Source organism: Camelus ferus, chromosome X (genome assembly GCF_009834535.1).
Source record: "Camelus ferus isolate YT-003-E chromosome X, BCGSAC_Cfer_1.0, whole genome shotgun sequence".
NCBI lineage: Eukaryota > Metazoa > Chordata > Mammalia > Artiodactyla > Camelidae > Camelus > Camelus ferus.
The window spans coordinates 76,609,172-76,629,214 of record NC_045732.1 but is presented as its reverse complement, the minus strand read 5'-3'; the positions used below and the strand labels follow the sequence as shown (position 1 = coordinate 76,629,214).

Here is a 20,043-nt window from a genome sequence, read left to right as displayed (position 1 = left end):
CATGTGCAAATAGGGCAATTTATCTTAGGTGGGTATTTTCAGAGGAAAATAAGAAACATTCCAATTTAAACATTTTAAAATTAAGAACAGGGAACATCAGACTGTGCCGAATAAATATGACACATAATGGAAAATGTACTTCAGTTCTTATATTACAGGCAGTTACGGGAGAGAAGCGGGGGTGGCGGCCAGCGGCAGGCAGGAGAGTCAGGCTCTTGCGGGGAGAGCAACTGAGGAGAGGGCTGGGCAGGCTGGGGGAGGGGCAGAGAGAAGCACTGTCTGCCTAGACTGGCATCCCTGTGCTTACACAGGCATCCCACACCGCGTCCACACAGGGGTGCACATAGGGGCACATACACACATGCACACGTGTGCACACACACAGGTACACACACGTACCATGACACACAGGTATTCCTTCTGTCACTCCTTCATCTTTTCCTCAACGAACAAACTGTGTTTAGATGAGACAAGATCAATTGCTAAACAGACACTTGCAGTCCAGTGTGTAAGGAAGTCTCGTGTGGAAGGCTGCGTTGGGGCGCAGGGAAGGAGTCTCTGAGTTGAGTCTTAGACCAAGAAAATGCAGAAAGGAGTGATCCAGGCAGAGGGGGCAGCATGAGAAAAATCCTGGAAGCCTGAGACATAGCCATCTGAGGGATAACAAAAAGTTTTGGGTAATTGGACTCAAGGTTATCTGGGAAAAAGGAAGCTGGGGAGAGAGTGGGAGCTGAGCCCCAAAGTCTGTCTCAAACTGGTGTCTTCCCCCTTGTGGCCCAGATATGTCATCTGCTTTGCCCTGGGGAAAATCAGATCCAAGATGACTGATGTGGACTGGCAATCAGGCATCCATTGCTGATGGACTGAGGGTGAACCGGGCTCCAGGGAGAAATGCTATAGAGTTCTTGCTGAAACCAAGGCAACACTTTTTAATGCAGTCATCTCCCTGCCTCTGGGCCCAGTGCTATCCTAGGGCTATGAAACTAACATCTAGGCCACTTCCAGCGCATGGTGGAAACCGAACTCCTTCATGCAACCTTAGCACTAAGCAGCTGGCTGGCTCGCCCAGGACTCTGCCTCCTAGTGGCCTAATCTCTCTGCGAGTGAAGGGGCTTAGAGCCATTTCTTCCAGTCCAACACCCAAAGGAAGAGCATACACAGAACACTGTAAATGCTGCCTCCCTACTGCTGCCGCTCTCAGAGACCAGGACCCAGGCATGGGGAATGTTCCAGATCTCTCAGTGTGAATCTTCCCCTGAGTAAGATTTATCACCATAAGCTAAGGAAGAGGCCAGGAAATTACATTAAATTTTAAAAAAAGAAGTCTGGCTATAAAAATGAACTCCAATAAAAAATGAGTGGTGACACCAAAATCCAGGCAACAAAAGAAAAAATAAATTGGACTATATCAAAATTAAAATTTTCTGAGCATCAGAGGATACAATCAACAGAGTGAAAAGGCAACCTACTGAATGGGGGAAAACTGAAAATAATATATCTGTTTTGAGTTAATATCCAGAATATATAAAGATCTACAACTCAACAACAACAATAAAAATAATCCAATTAAAACGTGAGCAAAGAACTAAATAGACATTTCTTTAAAGAAGACATACGAATGGCCAAAAAGCAGACAAACAGATGCTCAACATCAATAATCATCAAGGAAATTAATCTCAAAACTACAATGTGATACCACCTCACACCCATTAGGTTGGTTACTGCCAAAAAAAAAAAAAAAAAAAAGCAGGAAACAATAAGTGTTGGTGAGGATGTGAAGAAATGGAAATTTGTGCACTGTTGGTGGGAATGTAAGATGGTATGGTCACTATGGAAAACAGTATGGCAATTCCTCAATAAAATAAAAATAAAATTGCTGTATGATGCATCAATTCCACTTCTTGGTATATACTCAAAACAAGTGAAAGCAGAAACTTGAACAGATATTTGTACATCAGGTGCATAGCAGCATGCTTCACAGTAGCCAAACGATGCAAACAACCCAAGTGCCCACTGATGGATGAGTGGATAAATCAAATGTCATCTGTCCATACAAAGGAATATTATTCAGCCTTAAAAAGGAAGAAAATTCTGACACCTATTACAACATGGATAAACTCTGAAGACATTATGTGAAATGAAAGAAGCCAATCATAAAAAGACAAATACTGTCTGATTCCACTTACATGAGGTATCCTGAGTAGTCAAATTCATAGAGACAGAAAGTAAGATGATGACTGCCAGGGCTTGGGGAAGGGAGAATGAAGAGTTGTTGTTTAATGGGGACAGAGTTTCAGTTTCACAGATTGAAAAGCGCTCTGGAGCTTGGTTGCACAACAATGTGAATGTCCTTAACACTACCAAACTGTACACTTAAAAACACTTAAGATAGTAAATTTTATGTGTATCGTATCACAATTAACAGAGAGATAGAGAGATAACTGGTATGCACGAAGGCGTCTGAGTCTGCACCTAGGTCTTCTTTTTTTTATTTCATTTATTTATTTACTTATTTATTTATTTATTTACTGTATGGGGGGAGATCATTAGTTCTATTTATTTATTACTATTATCATTTTTCTTTCTAATGGAGGTACTTGGGATTGAACCTAGGATCTCATGCATGCTAGGCATGTGCTCTACCATTTGAACTACACCGTCCCTCCTCACCTAGGTCTTCTTGCCTACTAATTAGCACTTGTCCTTCGGGCCTCTGATCGTCCAGTGGTGCCCACTGAAACATCTGCTCCTTCCAGAGATCCTCCCCAAATCCCCAGACATAACTGGTGTTACTAGAAAGAATGTCTGCTGGCAGTGGAAGCATAGGAATTTTGGTGTGTTCACTTACTGTCTGAGTGAAAAAAAATATTCTCCGAGTGCCTCCTCTGTGCCAGGCATGTCTCAAAGGCTGCAGGCAGAGCAGTGAGGGAGGCTGTCTCGGCCCTGCCCTCAAAGAGCCCACAATCTGGAAGGGAAACCAGAACCATCAAAATGGACCACATAGTATAATAAAGAGCCAGGATGGAGACTCACAAGCATCCTAGAGAGGGGTGATTTACTGCCTGGTGTGGGAGTGGGTTCTATGAAGGGAGCCTTCTCTGAAAAGGACCAGCAGGGCTTAGGCAGGCAGCTGAAGACAGCGAGGAGGGTATTCCAGGCAGAATGAGTCCTGGATAAGGGGAGAAGAGAAATAGGGGGAAAAGAGAAGGGTTGAGGCAGGAAGGCAGAGAATGTTAATAGCAGAGTTGAGCAATAACCACAAAGAGTTTCAAGGACTTTATTAACTTGTAAATGCCTCTACTGCAGATGCTAACATGAAGAGTCTGCCACCCACCACCAACCTCAAGGCCTCTTCAGAAATGCTCTGCACAGAGCGGTTATGGCCAGAGCTCTTGTCCACCTCCTTCTCCAGGTGGCATTGCCGACAGCTCGTTCCTCACTCCATGCCCTGGCATGGACCAGGAACCAGGAGCAGCATCATCCCTCTTTGGTCCAGAGGAGACTGCAGAGGTCCCACTCTTAGTTGGCAGGCAGACAGACAGGTCAAGAGGGCTGGACTTCGAGGGCGTGACAGGGAGAGGCAGTGCTGAGTGAGCACTCTCCTACCTGTCCCCTCCACACCTTTTGCCTCCCTTGGGAGACAGACAATGGGTACCTGTGCTGAATGTCTGCGGCCAATGCTTGAACTACACAAGTGTGCAGGGAAATGGAGATATTCAGAACACATATTAAAAAAGCAAGGGCCAGAACCAAATGGGAAGTGGCTAGGGGCAAAGGAGCTCAGAGAGATGGGAGCACTGCCGCGGGGTGCACACCACCCTGCAGATGGGCTTCTGCAGGCCAGTGCAGCTGCTCCCCTCAGACTAGGACAGGCTGAAGCTTCTGGAAGCAGAGCCAAACACAGTCTGTTCTGTGCACACGATTGGCTGTTAGTTGGACTTGGAGAAGGGCTTCTGGATGATTGAGCCAAAAAGCTGTGTACCAAGAGGCTTCTGGGAGAATTAAAGGGGACATGAGGGTAATGCATGTATATGTGGGGACCTACACAGCTCTTCTAGCTCCTGGGGTTAAGGCCAAGGCTGGAGAGGCGGTTGGGCCCAAGCCATTATGGCTTCTCAGCAGCAGCTGGCTCGGGGCTGTTCATCCCTTCTGACAGGTAGTCGTCGTCCTCATTATTCTGCTTCATTTTGGTTTCCAAGACTGTGATGCGCTGCTTGAGCTTCTGCTGGGCCCCTGTGTACTCAGCCAGCAGGCGGGTGAAGCGAGTGTACAAGGTCTCCATGTTGGTCTCCAGCTGCTCTAGCTTCTCCTGCACATCGACCTCCATGCTGGCTGCCACTTCATTCTCATCCAGCAGCCCTTCCTTCATCAGGATCTCCCGGCCCCTCTCCTCCAAGACCTTCTTGGCATCAGGGTACTCAGTCACAGCTTCCATAAGATCATCCTTGGACAAGCAGAAGAGATCTGAGTAACCAAGGCTGCGGATATTAGCTGTGCGTCGATTGCCCATTTTGCTGCCCTTAATGTTAAGGATACTGATCTCTCCAAAGCAACTCCCAGCTGAGAGCAGGGCATACTGAGTGACACCATCGTCGGCCACCACTGCCAGTTTTCCCTCCTTGATTATATACATCTCCTTCCCAATGTCCCCTTTGCGGCAAATGTAATCCCCAGGGCTAAAGACCTGAGGACGGAGCTTTAATACCAGCTCCACCAGCAAGCCAGCCTCACAATCCTGGAAGATGCGCACTTTCTTGAGTGTGGACAGGTGGACGTTGATGGCTATTTCAGCCCTCAGCTTGGCTGGCAGGTTCTTGAGAACTTCCCGCTCATCCACACTCTTCTTATTGGTCCACAGGTAGTCAAACCACCTAATGACCTTGGCTTCCATCTCCTTGCTGACCTTGCGGAATTGCATGTAATGTTTGACAGCGTCAATTTTGGCCTGGAACTCAGCCCGGGTGGCATTCATGTTGGAGATCATAGAGCCCACATTTCCCACGATGGTGGCAAAGATGAGGACACCAATCAGGAAGTCAAAGATGACAAATAGGTACTCCTCATCCTTTACAGGGGGTGGTGTCTCCCCAATGGTGGTGAGGGTCAGTGTAGACCAGTAAAGACAGTAGATGTATTCCCTAGCCAGGTAGCCATACTCAGGGTCAGTGATATTGGGGTAAACCCAAGTGTCAACTCCAAAGCCAATGGATTTGGAGATGGCATAGTAGATGCAGGCATTCCAGTGGATGATGACCAAGATATAGAGGACCAGGTTGCTGATGCGGAAGATGTTGGGGTAGCTGGTGCGTGTCTCAGTGCGATCAAAGAACTCAAACATGCGGGCAAAGTGTAGCAGGCGGTTGAAGCGCACCTCAGGGCTGTGGATGCCCACAGCAAAATAGATCAGGTCCGTTGGGATGATGGAAGCCACATCCAGCTTGAATTGCAGGGTGTGGATGTAATTGTCCCGCAGCTTCTTGGTGTCTTTGACCAGCAGCCCCTGTTCCAGGAAGCCTAGTGGAGGCACAAGCCAACATATCACCTCTGCCCTCAAGCCTGTCCTTCTGGATAGACTAATGCTCAGTGAGGAACAAACTGCTTACTCAACCCTCACTCCCAAGGAGGGGTATAAGAAACTCGTATAGCATGGCTGGCCATAAGTACCCTAAACGATCACCTCCAGATCTGAAACACACTAAGCATGTAGGGAACATGAGGTTCAAAAGGGACAGGCACCAACCTGTGTCCCAGCCAGACAGTTGAGGCTAACATCATGCGAAGATGATTTCCTGAGAATTTGAACTCAAGCCTTTGGACTTATGAGTGATGCTCCTGCCTGTGCATCCCGGTTGCTTATTTACCTGTGCGCAATCGGATGAAGAGGTCTGCGATGTAGACCACATCTGAGAAGTAGTCCAGCACCAGCCACACTAGGTAGTAATTTTTCTGGAGGTCATTGAAGCAGGCTCTGCAAGAAGACAGGACTGGGCTTTACCCTCAAAGCCAGCCAGAATCCCCTGAAGTCCCCAAACTGCCCACTGTGAGCAGGGTTTCGGATGGCCACCAGGAGCACTGATGAGACACACCAAGGAGATACAAGCAACTACTACTCCAACCTATATTATCACACAGACTTCACTACATAGACAGCACCATGGACCACTGCTTGTCTGTCACAGCCACTAGACTGTGAGCTTCCAGAAGATAGAGACTTAGTCATTACTGCATGCCCTGTGTCCTAGCCCAGAGTACCAAGATTCAAGTGCTCAACAGGTATGAGTTGAATAAAAAATGAGTTGTTGGAAGAATGACCTACAACACACAAGTAAAGAGCCTCCACGCTCATCTCCTCAACATATACCTACTGAGAACCCAACATGGAGCTCTAGCCAGTCTAGCTGAGAGCAGTAGCTTGGCTTAGACTAGAGGCAGTGGGGATGAAGAGAGGTTGGGGGCTGCAGGAGAGTTTTAGGAGGAATGGCCAAGACTTGGTGACTGAATGGGTAGGGGCCTAGGGAGAGGGCAGAGGAAGAGGTAGAACCCAGGATGATGACTCTGACTACTTGGATACACTTAGAACAAAGCCCCAGCGCCCTCCCCTGGTGCACAAAGTCTGCAGAACTGGTTTGTGCTGACCTCTCTGATGCCTCACTTGCAGTCCCCCAGCCACAATAGGCCATCTTGAAAGAGGGTCTTTGCGCTGTGTGGTTCCTTCTTTCCAGCACATTCCCTCCACCAACCTCAGGCATATAAATAGCCAACTGCCTCTCACCACTCAGGTCTCTGCTAAGGTATCACCTCCTCAGAGAGGTCTTCCCAGACTTCCCTTTATCTAGTAGCTCCCTGCCTCAGTCCCTGGGGTCACCTTGAGCATTGGTTTTTTCATGTTTACTGTCAGTGGCAACCACTAGCCTGAGAGCTCTAGGAGCACAGAAACCACATGTGTCTTGCTCACAACAGCATCCCCAGCACTGATAACAGAACCTTGCACTGAACAGGTGCTCAGTCAAATCCTTGTTGAGCGAATGACTGAGGTGGGGGGATGGTGTAGGGTGGGAAATGCTGTAAAGAAAAGCTCCACGTAGAGTGGCTTCGGAAATGGGAAAGCAAGAAGAATCTCCATAGGTTGAAAATGGGGGAAATGAATTTTCTCTTGAGGAACAGCATGTTATGAGCCAAGAGTACTGTGTGCTGGGGCTGGGGTATGTCCAGAAGGTGGCGTTAGAGAGAAGGCTGGGTCCAGAGGACCTCGAAGGCGGTGCTGAGCTCTTGAACTTCATCCTGTGGGCAATGAGGGACCACTGAAGGGTTTGTGAGGGAGGAGTGACACCATCAAATCCCAGTTTCTATCAACCATGCTGGTTGCAAGTGTGGAGGGTGCACGGGATGGGGCAAGAGTGTCTGTAAGGAATGGCTGCAGGGCTATAGCAGTTGTTCCAGGGAGAGAGGAGGGCTACCTCACCTGGGACGGTACTGATGTGGAGGAGGAGATAGGAAGAGATTACAGACACCAGGAAAAGGGTAGACATGAAGCTTTAGCAGCATATTACATCTCGTTGGGGTAGGAGGAGTTGGGGTTAATAGGGCAGAGGGAGTGCTGTTGGCAAGCAGGGAATCCAGAAAGAGGACTGGGTTGGAGTGAATTGTGTGCCCACAACTGGGACTGGTGTGCGCTCAACCCCAGGACCTGTGGACTGGGTTGCTTTGACTACCCCCTGCTCACCTGGCCACCAAGAGGCACCAGTTGTAGAAGACAGGCATGGCAATGACAGACAGCCAGCGGTAGTACCAGTCCCCAGCTGGATCCAAGACAAAAAGTTCAAATTTCTTCCTGAGGAGATAGACAGAGGACAGGCTGGGGAACCAGGTTGGCAGCACCCCAGCTCCAAGAGGCCCTAGAAAAGCAACCCCTGAGGGAATGTGCATGGTGAAGAGTGGGTTGACTTAAGGCCTCATTTTTTAGGAAGCCACAACCTGGTACTGGGCGTCCGAGCTCAGATGGGTAAGAGATATCCCTCATCCCATTTTGACCCCACATGCGCCCGTTGGCTCTTACGCCCTCTGGAGGCCTCTTGCAAAGAGAGCGCGGTGAGGGGGCAGCACTTTCACGAAGAGGGGCCTCAGGCACTAGGGAGGGGCTTCCACAAGATGGTAATGAGGGCTCAGGGCCCCTTCCCACACCCCTCCCTCCTGGGAAGAGACAGGAACTCCAAGCAAGTGACCACCATGTGCTTCCTGCACCGCCTCTCCCCACAAACTCCCCTTCACCCTCCCTGCTTGATCCTCCCCGCCTCCAGCCCCCAAATCACTTTCCCAGATGCTGTGTCCTGCCTTGGCAAGAGCTCTCTTCCTCTAATGGCCAAAGTGGGGAATGTCAGCTTGGCCAGACATCCACAGTCGCCTACTCATTCCTCAAAGAGCAGATTCACTAGCTCTGCCTTCCTTGCCCTCCCGCCTCCTTCTAGCTCAGTTGTTCCTGGGACTTACCCTGCCAGGCAGCCCTCTGTATGGCCTCTTCAGAGATCCACCTCTGCACCCACATGGGCGCTGGTATTGGCATCCCCTGGACCGCACTCCCTGGTTGCACCCTCCTCTGCATCCACTGACTGCTAGAACCAAGGTTGCGGCTGGAGCAGCCTTGGCTGAGCACACCCCTCCAGCCCACATTCGGGTGCCCTGATACTTGCTTCATGAGCAGCAGCAAGAGGACATCTGGCCAGTGGCAGCTAAGGGAATAAAAGCCAGCAGGGGCTCCCATGGCAAGTGGGCCACTGTCAGAAAGGAGGCGGGCATGGAGAATGATGGAAATGTTCTCAAGGTAAAACCATAGCAGGTCTCCCCTGCCCACCCATTTTCCTGCCAGGACAGGGCTGGTGAGCCCCTGGTCAGTCCCCAGCTGCGGTATAAGGAAGCCCTCAATCACATGCTTGGAAGCCCTTCCAGCCCCAAAGGCTGGATGGCCATACTTGGTGCCGTTGCCCTCGCCGTCCTTGTTGCCTTTGCCATCCCCTTGCTGTGTCGTCACAGTCTGGAGCTCAGGCCCACGGAAACGTTCAAGGAATGAGTCTGGTCTAGGCTCCTCCTCACGTAAATTCTTGTTGGCCCACTCTCTGATGACCCCCACCAGGCGGACGATCCTAGAGGTGAGATAGGGAGCATGAGATAGAGAGAACTGTGCTGTGTGGAGAGGACCTATGCAGAGGGCAAGGGGCTGGGGCTCGGGCGTGACTCTGAATGCAGCCTGAGAGATAAACGGCTAGTCTGGGAAGACTTCCTGGAGGAGGTGAAGTGTCAGTTGATTGTGAAGAACAAACAGAAGGTCTCTGGGGCAAGATGGAGATTGTGCTAAGGGCAGGCAGGTCAGGAGGAAAGTTGGCTCAGGCTTCCTGATTTCTCCATTCAGCCTGTGAGTCTGGGATGCAGACCTCAGAGCCCTCTACCTAGGCCCGTCTGTTGGGAAGGATCTCCTCTTGACGCTGCCACAGACAAGTCTGAAAGGAAACCTCCACCAGCCACTCCAAGCCTGCTCACAGGAGCCTCCTCCAAAGGAAAATGTTGAGCTAGGACAGCGCTGACAGTGCTTCACAGAGGTCTTGGTAGAAAGGCCCAGTGGGATCGAGAGGAGAAGGTCCCTGATCTGACAGGCCCTTGGGAGGGAGGGGGTAGCAGCAGGGCAGTGGTGAAACCCACCTGCGGAAGCCACCCCTCCTCTGCTGGGGGGCATCCATCTCCGCCAGCCTCTGTAGTTCTGAAGGGGTATCATCGTCAGCCGCAGACTGTGGCCTGCAGAGGAAGGAGCAGAATTAATCAAGGCTTTTTTTCTGGGCATGCCTTGTCTCCTATTAGCACTCTCCCCTCCTGGGAGATGCCTAGAAATCCCGTGGTCCTTTTAGAGGGTGTCCTGGAGCCCAAGATCACTTGCTCTGTGCCAGTGAGGCAGAGCTGGGAGGAAGCAGCTGCCTCAAGGCCATCTCTGAAATGACCCACCTGCTGCTGGCCCTGTGGTCTTCTTTGCCATTGGCCTTGACGGCTGGAGGTGCATGATGATTGCGGTTATTGGCTGGGGAGCTCTTCACACCATTGGTTTCTTCTGTCATCCTCCATGTATGATCAGGACCCTCACCTGCCGGGGAGATGTCCAAGAGGAAGGTAACAGAAGACCCCGGTCCCCATATGAGGCAGGAGAGTTGCAGATGAGCACAAAGAACAGAACCAGGGCCCACATGGCAAACCCAAGCTTCCCTGGCCATGGAGGCCAAGAGGATCTGCATTGCCTAGGTGGCCTGCTCCCAGCACCAAGGAGATGATGGTGTTCACCCACCCTGGCAGCTAATTTAAAAGGCAAACAGTGCTAAATTGCAAAATGTGTTTCTTTTTCTTTTACCCCAGTGAATTTTTTTGACATATGAACTATCGAAGGTAAAACAAAGCAAAACAAACAAAAAACTGTTTAAGCCATCTTATGGTGTCCCTGCTCTGCAGATGGCTGGCACATACTTATGCTGCCCCCAGACTCCTGCCCCGTGGCAGGCGATATATCTCCTTGGCCCAAAGCACTGTCACCCTGCCCCCATCTCTCTGCTTCTCCTCACCCGAGACCACCTCAGAGCTCATGGTTCTCAAGTTGGAGCCCCATGTCTCACTGACACCTTCACCAGGGGCACTGTCTCTGGGGTCCCTTCCTTTCAGCATCAATCACATTCTCTCCAGCACATCCAAGCCGAGGAACAAACAGTAGCCTGGTGGGTGGGGCAGGGATTGAGGAGGAGAGAAGGAAGAGCTCTCATGGGCTCTGTAAGCAATGGTCCAAGTCAGGACTCTCTCCTCTGGGCTATGGGGAGCCTTGGAAAGACCAAGTAGGAGCATGACAAAGACAGCATTATATTTCAGAAAGAGCCTTCTGACTGCTGGGTAGAGAATGGATTAGCGGGCAAGCAAGAGTGGAGGTGAGGTGGAGGAGTCTGGAGAAGATGGTGCCAATGGAGCCTGAAACAAGTGGCAGAATGGACGGGGCTTGGAGATGGGTTGGGTTTGGGTAGTAGAGAGAACAAGTGGGTGGGATCATGCAGAAGACCCGTGGAGAGCCCCAACACTTCAGAGCTGAGCATACTGAGAGGGAAAAAATCCAGAAGTGAGACAGGAGATTGTGTTCTACTGTGTGTCCTGCATGGGGTCAGGGGGGCTGGGACAGTTCTTCCCTGCTGAGGCTGGTCAGCACACCCCGCCAGATTTAGTCACAAATGATGAGCACGCCCCACTAATTACCTGTGGTCCCTCCTGCTGGAGCCCCCCACCCCCACCCCAGCTTGTTCCAGCTTCTGAAGCTGTCACCATGGTGATGGCAGGCACGTCAAGCTCTGCAGTGAGTGGTAATAACAAGCAGCCTCACAGCCGCTCGCCTGGTTCCGCTCTCTGTGGGACTACAACACCGGGATGCTAATGAGGGCACCTGAGGGAGAGGAACCGGCATCCTTGAGTCCCGGCTTGGACCCTGGAGGTGGCAGACCATGGAGACAGAAAGTTCCAGGCAATGCAAACAAAGCTGGGGCTCCTTGCATTAATCAGGGTCTCAAGGCTGGCCTCCTGGAAGCCTGGAGATGAAGAGGGGCTGTAACAGAGACCCAGAGTGGGACTCAGTAGAGCACTGCTCAGTGGATGAATGGCAGGGGCAGAGGAGGGGCAGCAAAAGTCAAGTCCATTACAGGGATGGAGGGAACACTGGTGTGGGAGGCTGGACCCGGAGTGCAGAGTGAGCTATGATTACAGGAATGGGGCAGAGGAGGCCCAGGCCAGCCCAGGGAGCCTGCAATCACTTGGACCCCTCCTCTCTTTGCTGATCCTCCCCAGTAGCAGTGGCCCGTCATTACTATCACGTCCCAACGCAGGTGTCTCTTTCAAGCTGCACACCTAGGTAAAACTGAACTTGATACCTTCGCCTACAAATCAGCTTCTCCTCCAATTTCCCAATCGCCCAAGCCGGAAACCCTGGTCACCATGACTCCTTGTTTGCTTCACTGATCACATCCAAGCAGCCTCTGTCCTCAATTGATTGTCACCCCCACAAAGGGTCAAAAGTCTTTCCACTCACTGCCCTCTGTCCCCAAGGCACTGGCCTGGTCTCCAGCCTTCGCTGTTGCTCTCCAGGCTTGCTGCAGCAGACTCTGACTGGCCCAGCGCTCACTGGGGTCTGGACTGGAGGGGAGACATGGACACCATTAAGGTTGCTGGGAGTTAAGCTCTCAGTGGGAATGAGCGGCCCCTCGTAGCACGAGAGCAGAGGAGGAGGCTGAGGGGAGAATCCTGAGGAGTTGCAAAGGTGACAGATGGCGGGAGGAGTGGACCAAGTGGAGGAGTCTGAGGAGGACAGGCCCCAGGAGAGGGAGCATCTCAGGAAGGGAGGAGTCTGCAAGGCCAGTGCCCCACCCCCACATCCGGAAGAGAAGGGCTGCCCACAGAGCCTAACCCTTCCTCCCCCTGAGATGAGACCTGGATGGGGCCCACGTCCAACACCCCGTGATGACCACATCAAGGCCAGATTCAAGGAGTGTTAGTAGAGAGGGCGTGTTAGCAGGGTTTTGGAGTGAGTAGCAGGAAGTGAGGGGCAAGAGATAGATAAGAGAATGTAGCTGACTCTTTCTAGAAGCTTGACCAAGAGAGTGGGAGCTGGAGGATGTGAGATTGTGAAGGTTCCTTTGTGTTGCACTATTGTTATTCTTTTACAGAAAGGAGATAGTAAAGCAAGTGTGAAGGTTTTGAGGAGGGATTGAGGAGATAATGAAAATATCTGTGCTGGTGACCAAGGCCAGTTCGGGCTGGAGCTCATGAAAGATGAATGTAATGGGTCCAGGTACCAGAGAAGTGAGAGTGGACTTAGCAGGAACACAGTGGGAGGGGCCACTGAAGAGCAGGCCAGGAGGGAAAGAGGGGACAGGCAGACATTTTAGATGGAGGTGGGGGAGAGTGAGAGACAGTTGAAAAGACTCACTCATGCCACACCCAGTATTGTTACTGAAATGGGAGGGGGTTTCATATTCAGAGGCATCAGGCAGCAGAGATGCTGAATTGGGAGGAGGCCAGAAAGTTTGCAATCAATCGCTGCTGCAAGGATACACAGGGGCAACCAGGCAAGTGTGAGGGCAGAGCTAGGATGGATGATGAAGACAGTGGACCACATGGTTGGCAAAGAGAAGGGAGATGGGCAGGGGACCCTAGATGGAAATTGGGATCCTTGAGGAGGGAGACTTTCAAATCAAGACACAATTGTGTAAGAAGCCTGACATCAATCATGCTGTACTTCTGGGCCTCTTTGCTCCTCATCCACAAGTTGAAAAGCCTGCCTTGTCCAAGGAGTCTCTTGGACCCTGGTTGAAAGCATTCTGAGGACAATTCCTCCAGAAATATTAAGCATTAAGATTAAATATTAAGATTGAGCAGGTTTGTGCCTCTTTCACATCTCACTGCTTCATCTATTCCATGCACATTCCCAAGGCACCTGCTGTGCACCGGCCTCTGCTAGGTGTTGAGGTTAGAGACAGGAGTCTGGCAGAATCTCTGACCCCGGTGTTGCTCCCAGAATAAAAGAGAAAGCCAGGAACACAATTCATCCTCAAAGTCGCTTTTCTGTCCATGTCTATTCTGTTTCTCAGCAGCCTTTGATGCAGTTTATGTAATCTCTCCTTCTTGAAATCACGGGTTCCACTCTCCTGGTTCTCCTCCTGCCTCACTGGCCACTTCTTAGTGTCCTCTAAAGCAGCATCCTCTTCTTTCCCGATTCTAAAATTTGGATGTCCTGAACTCAATGTTTGGATAGATTCCTTATCTTTTCTCTCTTCATCATTTCTTCATCCAGCCTTCTGGCTTTAAACACATCTATATGCTTATGACTTGCAAATTTTAAGCCCGGCCCACCCTCTTTCCTGAACTCCAGCTTGTCTCCCTCACCTGACCACTTGGATGCTGAATAGGCATCTCAGGCTAAATGTGTCTACAACTGAGCTCTCAATCTTTCCCTCCAAACCTTATCCTCTAGCACTCATCTGCATCTCAATAAAGGCAATGGTCTTCTACTGGTTATTCAAGTCAAAAACCTTAGAGTCATCCTTGACTCCTCTCTTTCTTCCATACCCTCACGCTTTACATGTCCAAATCATGTGGACTCTATCTTCAAAACACACCCTGTATCCAGTCACTTCTTACTGTCTCCACCATCAACATCTTAGTACAAGGTACCATCTTGTCTCAGTGCCTGGCACACAGTAGATGCTCAATAAGTAAGTTTTGAATGAAGAGTCAATGAATGACTGTACTTTTCTCAGTTCATTACTCCCTCTCTTTCTACTTCCATTACTCAGCTTAGACCTCCACTACACAATTAGTTGATTTTAAAAGAACATATGACACTTCTGCTTCTGGACAAGATGGAGTAAGGGGGAGTGGACATACCCTCCAGAATGAAACAAAAAAAACTCTGACAAAATACAAAACAACAGTTTTTAGGATAGTAGACATTAGGCAACAATGGACAGTGATCCCTAAGAGACAGGAAACAAATGACGTATTCCCTGCAATAGACCCAGATTGCTCTCTTGTGAGAGTTTCCAGACCATGACACAGAGAGGGAAAACCCAGGTAGAGCCCAGTGGGTTTCCAGGGTTGATAAAACAGAGAAGAGAATCCAAGGAGACCAAGGAAGATGATAAGAGCCTGCAGAACAGTACTGGAGAAGAGAGAGCTGTAAGGAGAGAGAACTCTGGCGATCTGAAGAGAGCCCCACTCAAGTATGCAGCTGAGCATTTATCAGAACACACCTATGAGGAAGCTATCCATGCTGGGGAAAGAGCCATCTCTCCAAATTAGAGGTTACAATCCCCATGCCTAACACAGGCTTGGAATAGTACCTGATGCCACCAACTAGAAAACCTAATGGTTCATACACTGGGTAGTGTATCTAGAAGGGTCTTGTTGCTGCAGTGGGGAATAATTAGTTTTGACACTGAGAACTGCTCTGGTCCCACTGAAAAAAATCTGAAAAGCAAGACTCAAAGGGATGAAATTCTTTCCAAGTAATTTAACTTTATCACCATACAAGGTTCAAAAATATTTTTAGAAATAAAAAAAAAATCCAGCATCCAAAAAGGTAAAACTCACAATGTGTGCCGTTCACTTAAAAATTACCAGATATACAAATAATTTCTCTATAATGAAGAGGAAGCAATCTATCAATCAAAATAAACCCAGAACGGACACAAATGTAAAATTACCAGAAAGGACGTTAAAACAGTCAATATAACTATATTCCATATGCTCAAAAAGTTCAGTAAAGGTATGGAATATATGAAAAGACCCACATCAAACTTCTAAAGATGAAAACTACAAATTGTGAGATGAAAAATACATTAGACGAGACCAACAGTAGATCACATATTGCAGAAGAGATTACACGACACAATAAAACTGTCCAAAAGGAAGCACAGAGAAAAAAAAATCAGAAAAAGAAAGGATAAAGCATCAGCAAATTGTGGGGCAACTTCAAGTGGCTCAATTTAAGTACAGCTGAAGTTCCCAAAGGAGGGAGGTGGTAGAAAGGATATTTAAAGAAATAGGGGCCAAAATTTTTCCAAATTTTGTAAAAAAAAAAAAAAAAAACAACAAACTACAAATCCACAGATATAAGCAGCTCAATGACATCCAAGTACAAGAAGTATGAAGAAAACTGTACCAAGGCACATTATAATCAAATTGCCCAAATCCACTGGTAATGGGAAAGTCTTAAAAGTAGCCAGAGAAATCAGACACACAAAAAGTAAGGATGACATCAAATGCCCAGTGATAAAGATAAGGATAACAAGGCCTCTTTGAAGAGCTTGAGGCTTTCCTTCCATATTCCAGTCAGACATTACTCTCTGGCTGCCCTTGGACAGGCGCAGCTCACCTTGTCCCAAGTCACAGTGAATTCATCACCACTATCAGCCTTTAGACATTCGCGACTGACTGAGCCTCAAAGCCTTCAGCTTCTGGTTTCAGAGTGACTTGACACTCAAACTCCTCCCTTGTGGGCACTTCCAGGCACATTCTCTCTGTGCACCACGTTGCCAAGTTCCCAAAGTCCTGGAGTGACAACCGAGTCGAGACTATACCAGCCTTCTTGCCAGCCCCTGCACAAGCGTATGCACTGTGTGTGTCTGCATTGTTACGCTCTGCAGCCCCACGCAGCACTGGGGCTGGCTCCTGGAAAGCACTCCATACATACTGTTAGAAGGAAGGAAGGAAGAGGGTAAGGGAGGGAGAGGGCAAAGAAGACATAAAGGCTACACGTTGGTGCAGTTCCTAGTAATCTCAGAAGACAGAGCTCAGAGGAAGGAACTGCTAGTAGGTGAGTCTGTGTCTAGCGGGTCTTCCCAAAGGGCACATAAAACCTTCCAGGTGACCAGATGTCCCAGCTTCTTTTATAGTCCAGGCCATCCTGACCTCAAATTCAAGTTAATACCAGCCAATGTTTTCCAGCTGTGACTGGGAAGGGAACTCTTCCATGACTGACAGCCCAGAGAGGCAGACTTGAAGTCTCAGCCAGAAACTACTGCCCTAAATATTTAATTCTGGCCATTGCAATGGGAAAAGTGCCAAAATGGTGCCAAAGGGAGGGTTGTGAGCACCATAGGTGGCAGGGCACTAGGATAGGCAGACAGGAAAGCAGGAGGTGGGCGGGCAGGTAATCGGCGAAAAGGAGAGCCAAGAGGAAGCTAGAACCTGGGGGTGCAGGGGGCAGCTTGTCATTCCTTGAGCAGCTGCCACATGCTATTAACACTTGACCTAAGTTAACTCATTTAATGCTCCCAGCAACCCAACCAGGCTGCTGCTCTTACTCCCCCGTTGCCTAGATTCACAGCTATGCAATCTGACTCTAATGGCACCCTCAACGCAGGGCCAGCCAGGAAGGTGAACAGAACCAGGGACTTGGGCATGAGTACCAAGAGGAGAGTTAGGTCAGAGCTGAACCAGGCGCAGCTGACTCTTGGGGCTGACTTTGGAGGGTGGAGCTGAAGCCACAGTGACCCCTTGTGCCCCAGGCCTGGAGGGACAATTGAAGGGGGCCCAACTGTAGAGTGAAGGAGAGTCACAGGAGCTGAGGACAGGCAGCCCCAAGCTGCAGATGGAGAGGAGGCTTGGTACTCACTAGGCGGGCAGAGATGGTCACCTCCACATGAGCTGGGACCAGCTGGGCCTGGTTCCCTGCTGGGTCCCAGCGCTAAGGAGAGTGTCAGGTACAGGTTGGATGGATTGAGAGATCATCTACACTACCAATTCCAAACTCTGTATTTGAGCATCCAAACCCCTTCTGGGTCTCACCACACCCATCTTTGCAGATTCACCCTCTGTGGGATTATCTCACGTTGGAGCCCGGCAGGGGGTGGCCTGGGCTGATCCTGGCAGTTCTGAGGTCCCATGATACCTAAGGGTCCTCACCCTGTCAGCCACTGTTGGGACTCATCTCAAAGCACATGTGCCCAGTATAAGCACTCAGTGTCCTTCCCTCTGGAGAAGGCAGCCACCACCCTGGAGTCCTTCATTTGACAAGTGGTACTAAGGGCCCTGCCTGTGCTCCGCCAACAGCAGGGACTGGACACCAGCAGGAAGTCTACAGAACAGGCTACCACGACACCAGCTGCTTCCTTTACGGGAGAAGCACCATATACATGACCCCCCATCCGTACATCTGTTACTATTCATTTGCAGAGACCCCTGGAGCTCCAACGGGCATGGTCCCCATCCGTTGAGAATTGGATGCCCAGAAAGACCCTGGGCCAGGCCACTAGTGGAGGCAGATGTAGGTGGTGAGGCCCACAGGCTCCTCCCTCTCTCCCACCTAACCCCGCCTGGCCAGGCAGGCTCTTGGCCCCGCTGTTGTCTCCTAGGAGGCTGACGGGGGGGGGGGGTGACTGGAAAGGCTTGGAGCAAAGGTTCAGCTGCCTTGAGGCAAACCCAGTGCCTCACTCGGTGCCTTCACACTCCTAAACCCCCAGGATTTCATTTGACTGCTTCAACAAGGGGAAAATTTCCCCACACAACCCCTTTCCCTTGGCTCCCCGGGCAGATGACACACACGGGGGCTCGTGTCAAGCCCAGCTCTGAGGCCTGCACACTTTCAGGGCCTCCCATCCCAAACCCACAGAGGTCACTAGCCAGTGGCCACAGGAAGGTGTCAGCCCTCCGTCAGTGGCCATCTCAGACCAATGTCAGCCCCCTTCCTCACCAATCAGATGGCTTCAGAGGCAGGGTGTCCCCTGGTCACAGTCAGCATTTGTTGGTCCGTCCGTGACACCTCAGAACAGAGACGAGCCCTCGGGGTTCATCAGCACCTGATGCTCCTGTCCCCACACCCGTGGGGTCCCTGAACCCCAACGCAGTAGACAGCCTCTCAGTCAGAGGGCTGCCCGCCTTGCTCGAGGCCAGCAGGGGAGACTGGCATTGGCCCAGAGGAGCTCATGCCCACAGCTGAGGCAAACTCGAGACCCTGGTCTAGGGCAGCACTTGCCCCCTGGAGAAGCTGTTCTGGCTGCTGGCTGGATGCCACTCTCACTGTGGGCTCCACACACCCCAGGCTGCCAGCAAGAGAGGGCTGGATACTGGGCTGCCTGGCCGTGGAAGCTGCAAGTCTGCCCAGACCTAGGAGCCAGCCCCTCCCAAGCTCCCTGAGGAGCCCTCCCTTCCATGGAACACGCATCGCTCAGGGCTTTGTGTCTGGGGACTCAAAGCCACCAGCTCAATGCCCCGTGCACCTGCCTCCTGGCCTTGTTCGCAGTCCCGGCCAGCCTACCTGGCCAGAGAACAAGCCAGTGGGAAACCTGGGAGAGACAAGAGGTCCCTAGGGTGGGGCAGGTTGGGGAAGGGACCTGCTGGCAATCTATTCCTTTCCCCATCCAGGGCTCTCTGGACTTGGTCTCCAAGAGGGGTGGGGCTGGGGAAAGGAAAGGGGTAGGAGGCTCCTTTTCAAGAGGCCAGTATTTCAGGCTGCTCCCAGGTACAACAGAGCCCCCCTCCGTGCACACTCCTATCTCCCACCCCACCTGCTTGCCCTCTTCCAGCTGCTGGGAGGCTGACCTGAAACAGAAGAACTGGAGTATAAAGTTTCAGCTTCTGCCAGGGCTGGCAGGGGTTTGGAGGCATGGCTAGTGGAACAAGCAGGACGAGGGGCTCACAGCTTTCCCTACCTGCATTCACGGCTTGGGGGGCCCTCTCCTCTCTCTGGGAGCTGTGTGAGGTAGCTTACATGGCTCCTATGCACAGAGCCCAGGGCACGTACAGGTACACATATCTGCACGTCACATCGAAAGTTTGCAAGGATGTGCACAGAGCCAATCACAGGACTTAGCTCTGTGCAGGGGCTTGAAGGTCAGGGGGTGGGGGATAAGGGGTTTGTTAGCTACACCTGTAACGGTTTTGCCTGTTTCAGGAGGATAGTGTCAAAAAAGACTTATGTAATCAAACATCTTTATTTTTTATTTTTTACATTTTTTAAATTGAATTATAGTCAATTGACAATGTTGTGTTAATTTCTGGTGTACAGCATATAAATATATTTCTTTTCATTTTTTTTCATTATTGGCCATTACAAGGTATTAAATGTAGTTCCCTGTGCTGGACAGTAGGACCTTATTAGGATTTTATGTATAGTAGTTACTATCTGAAAATCCCGAACTCCCAATTTATCCCTCCAGAGCCCCTTCTCCTCCTGGTAACCATAAGTTTGTATTCTATGTCTGTGAGTGTGTCTCTATTTTGTAAATAAGTTAGTTTGTATTGTTTTTCAGATTCCAAATTTAAGTGATACCATGTGATATGTGTCTTTCTCTGTCTGACTTACTTCACTTAATATGATAATCTCCACGTCCATCCATGTTGCTGCAAATGGCATTATTTTATTCTTTTTATGGCTGAGTAATAGTCCATTGTGTGTGTATATATATATATATATATATATATATACACACACACACACACACACACACACACACAACACAACTTCTTTTTCAAGTCATCTGTCAA

The 20,043-nt window shown here is 50.0% G+C and overlaps 1 protein-coding gene across 1 annotated transcript; it reads right to left on the bottom strand.

Moving 5' to 3' along the window:
• Nucleotides 1–4,105: 4,105 nt before the first annotated feature.
• Nucleotides 4,106–10,103, bottom strand: CNGA2 (cyclic nucleotide gated channel subunit alpha 2). The gene is made up of 6 exons (XM_006183779.2): nucleotides 9,988–10,103; nucleotides 9,691–9,783; nucleotides 8,967–9,137; nucleotides 7,724–7,831; nucleotides 5,862–5,968; nucleotides 4,106–5,514 (listed from the first exon to the last, which is right to left on the bottom strand). Exons 1-6 carry the CDS (start codon nucleotides 10,095–10,097, stop codon nucleotides 4,106–4,108), a joined length of 1,998 nt encoding a protein of 665 aa, XP_006183841.1. The 5' UTR covers nucleotides 10,098–10,103.
• Between the last annotated feature and the right edge of the window lie 9,940 nt (nucleotides 10,104–20,043).

What these genes read in the sequence shown, in the direction of transcription:
- CNGA2 (XM_006183779.2), bottom strand. Translation starts at nt 10,097, where the DNA reads ATGACAGAAGAAACCAATGGTGTGAAGAGCTCCCCAGCCAATAACCGC. An exon ending in AGGAGGGGTGGCTTCCGCAG is followed by an intron (nt 9,138 to 9,690) that starts GTGGGTTTCACC and finishes TCTCACCTCTAG; the next exon opens with GATCGTCCGCCTGGTGGGGG. An exon ending in GGCGAGGGCAACGGCACCAA is followed by an intron (nt 7,832 to 8,966) that starts GTATGGCCATCC and finishes CTATCTCCTCAG; the next exon opens with GAAGAAATTTGAACTTTTTG.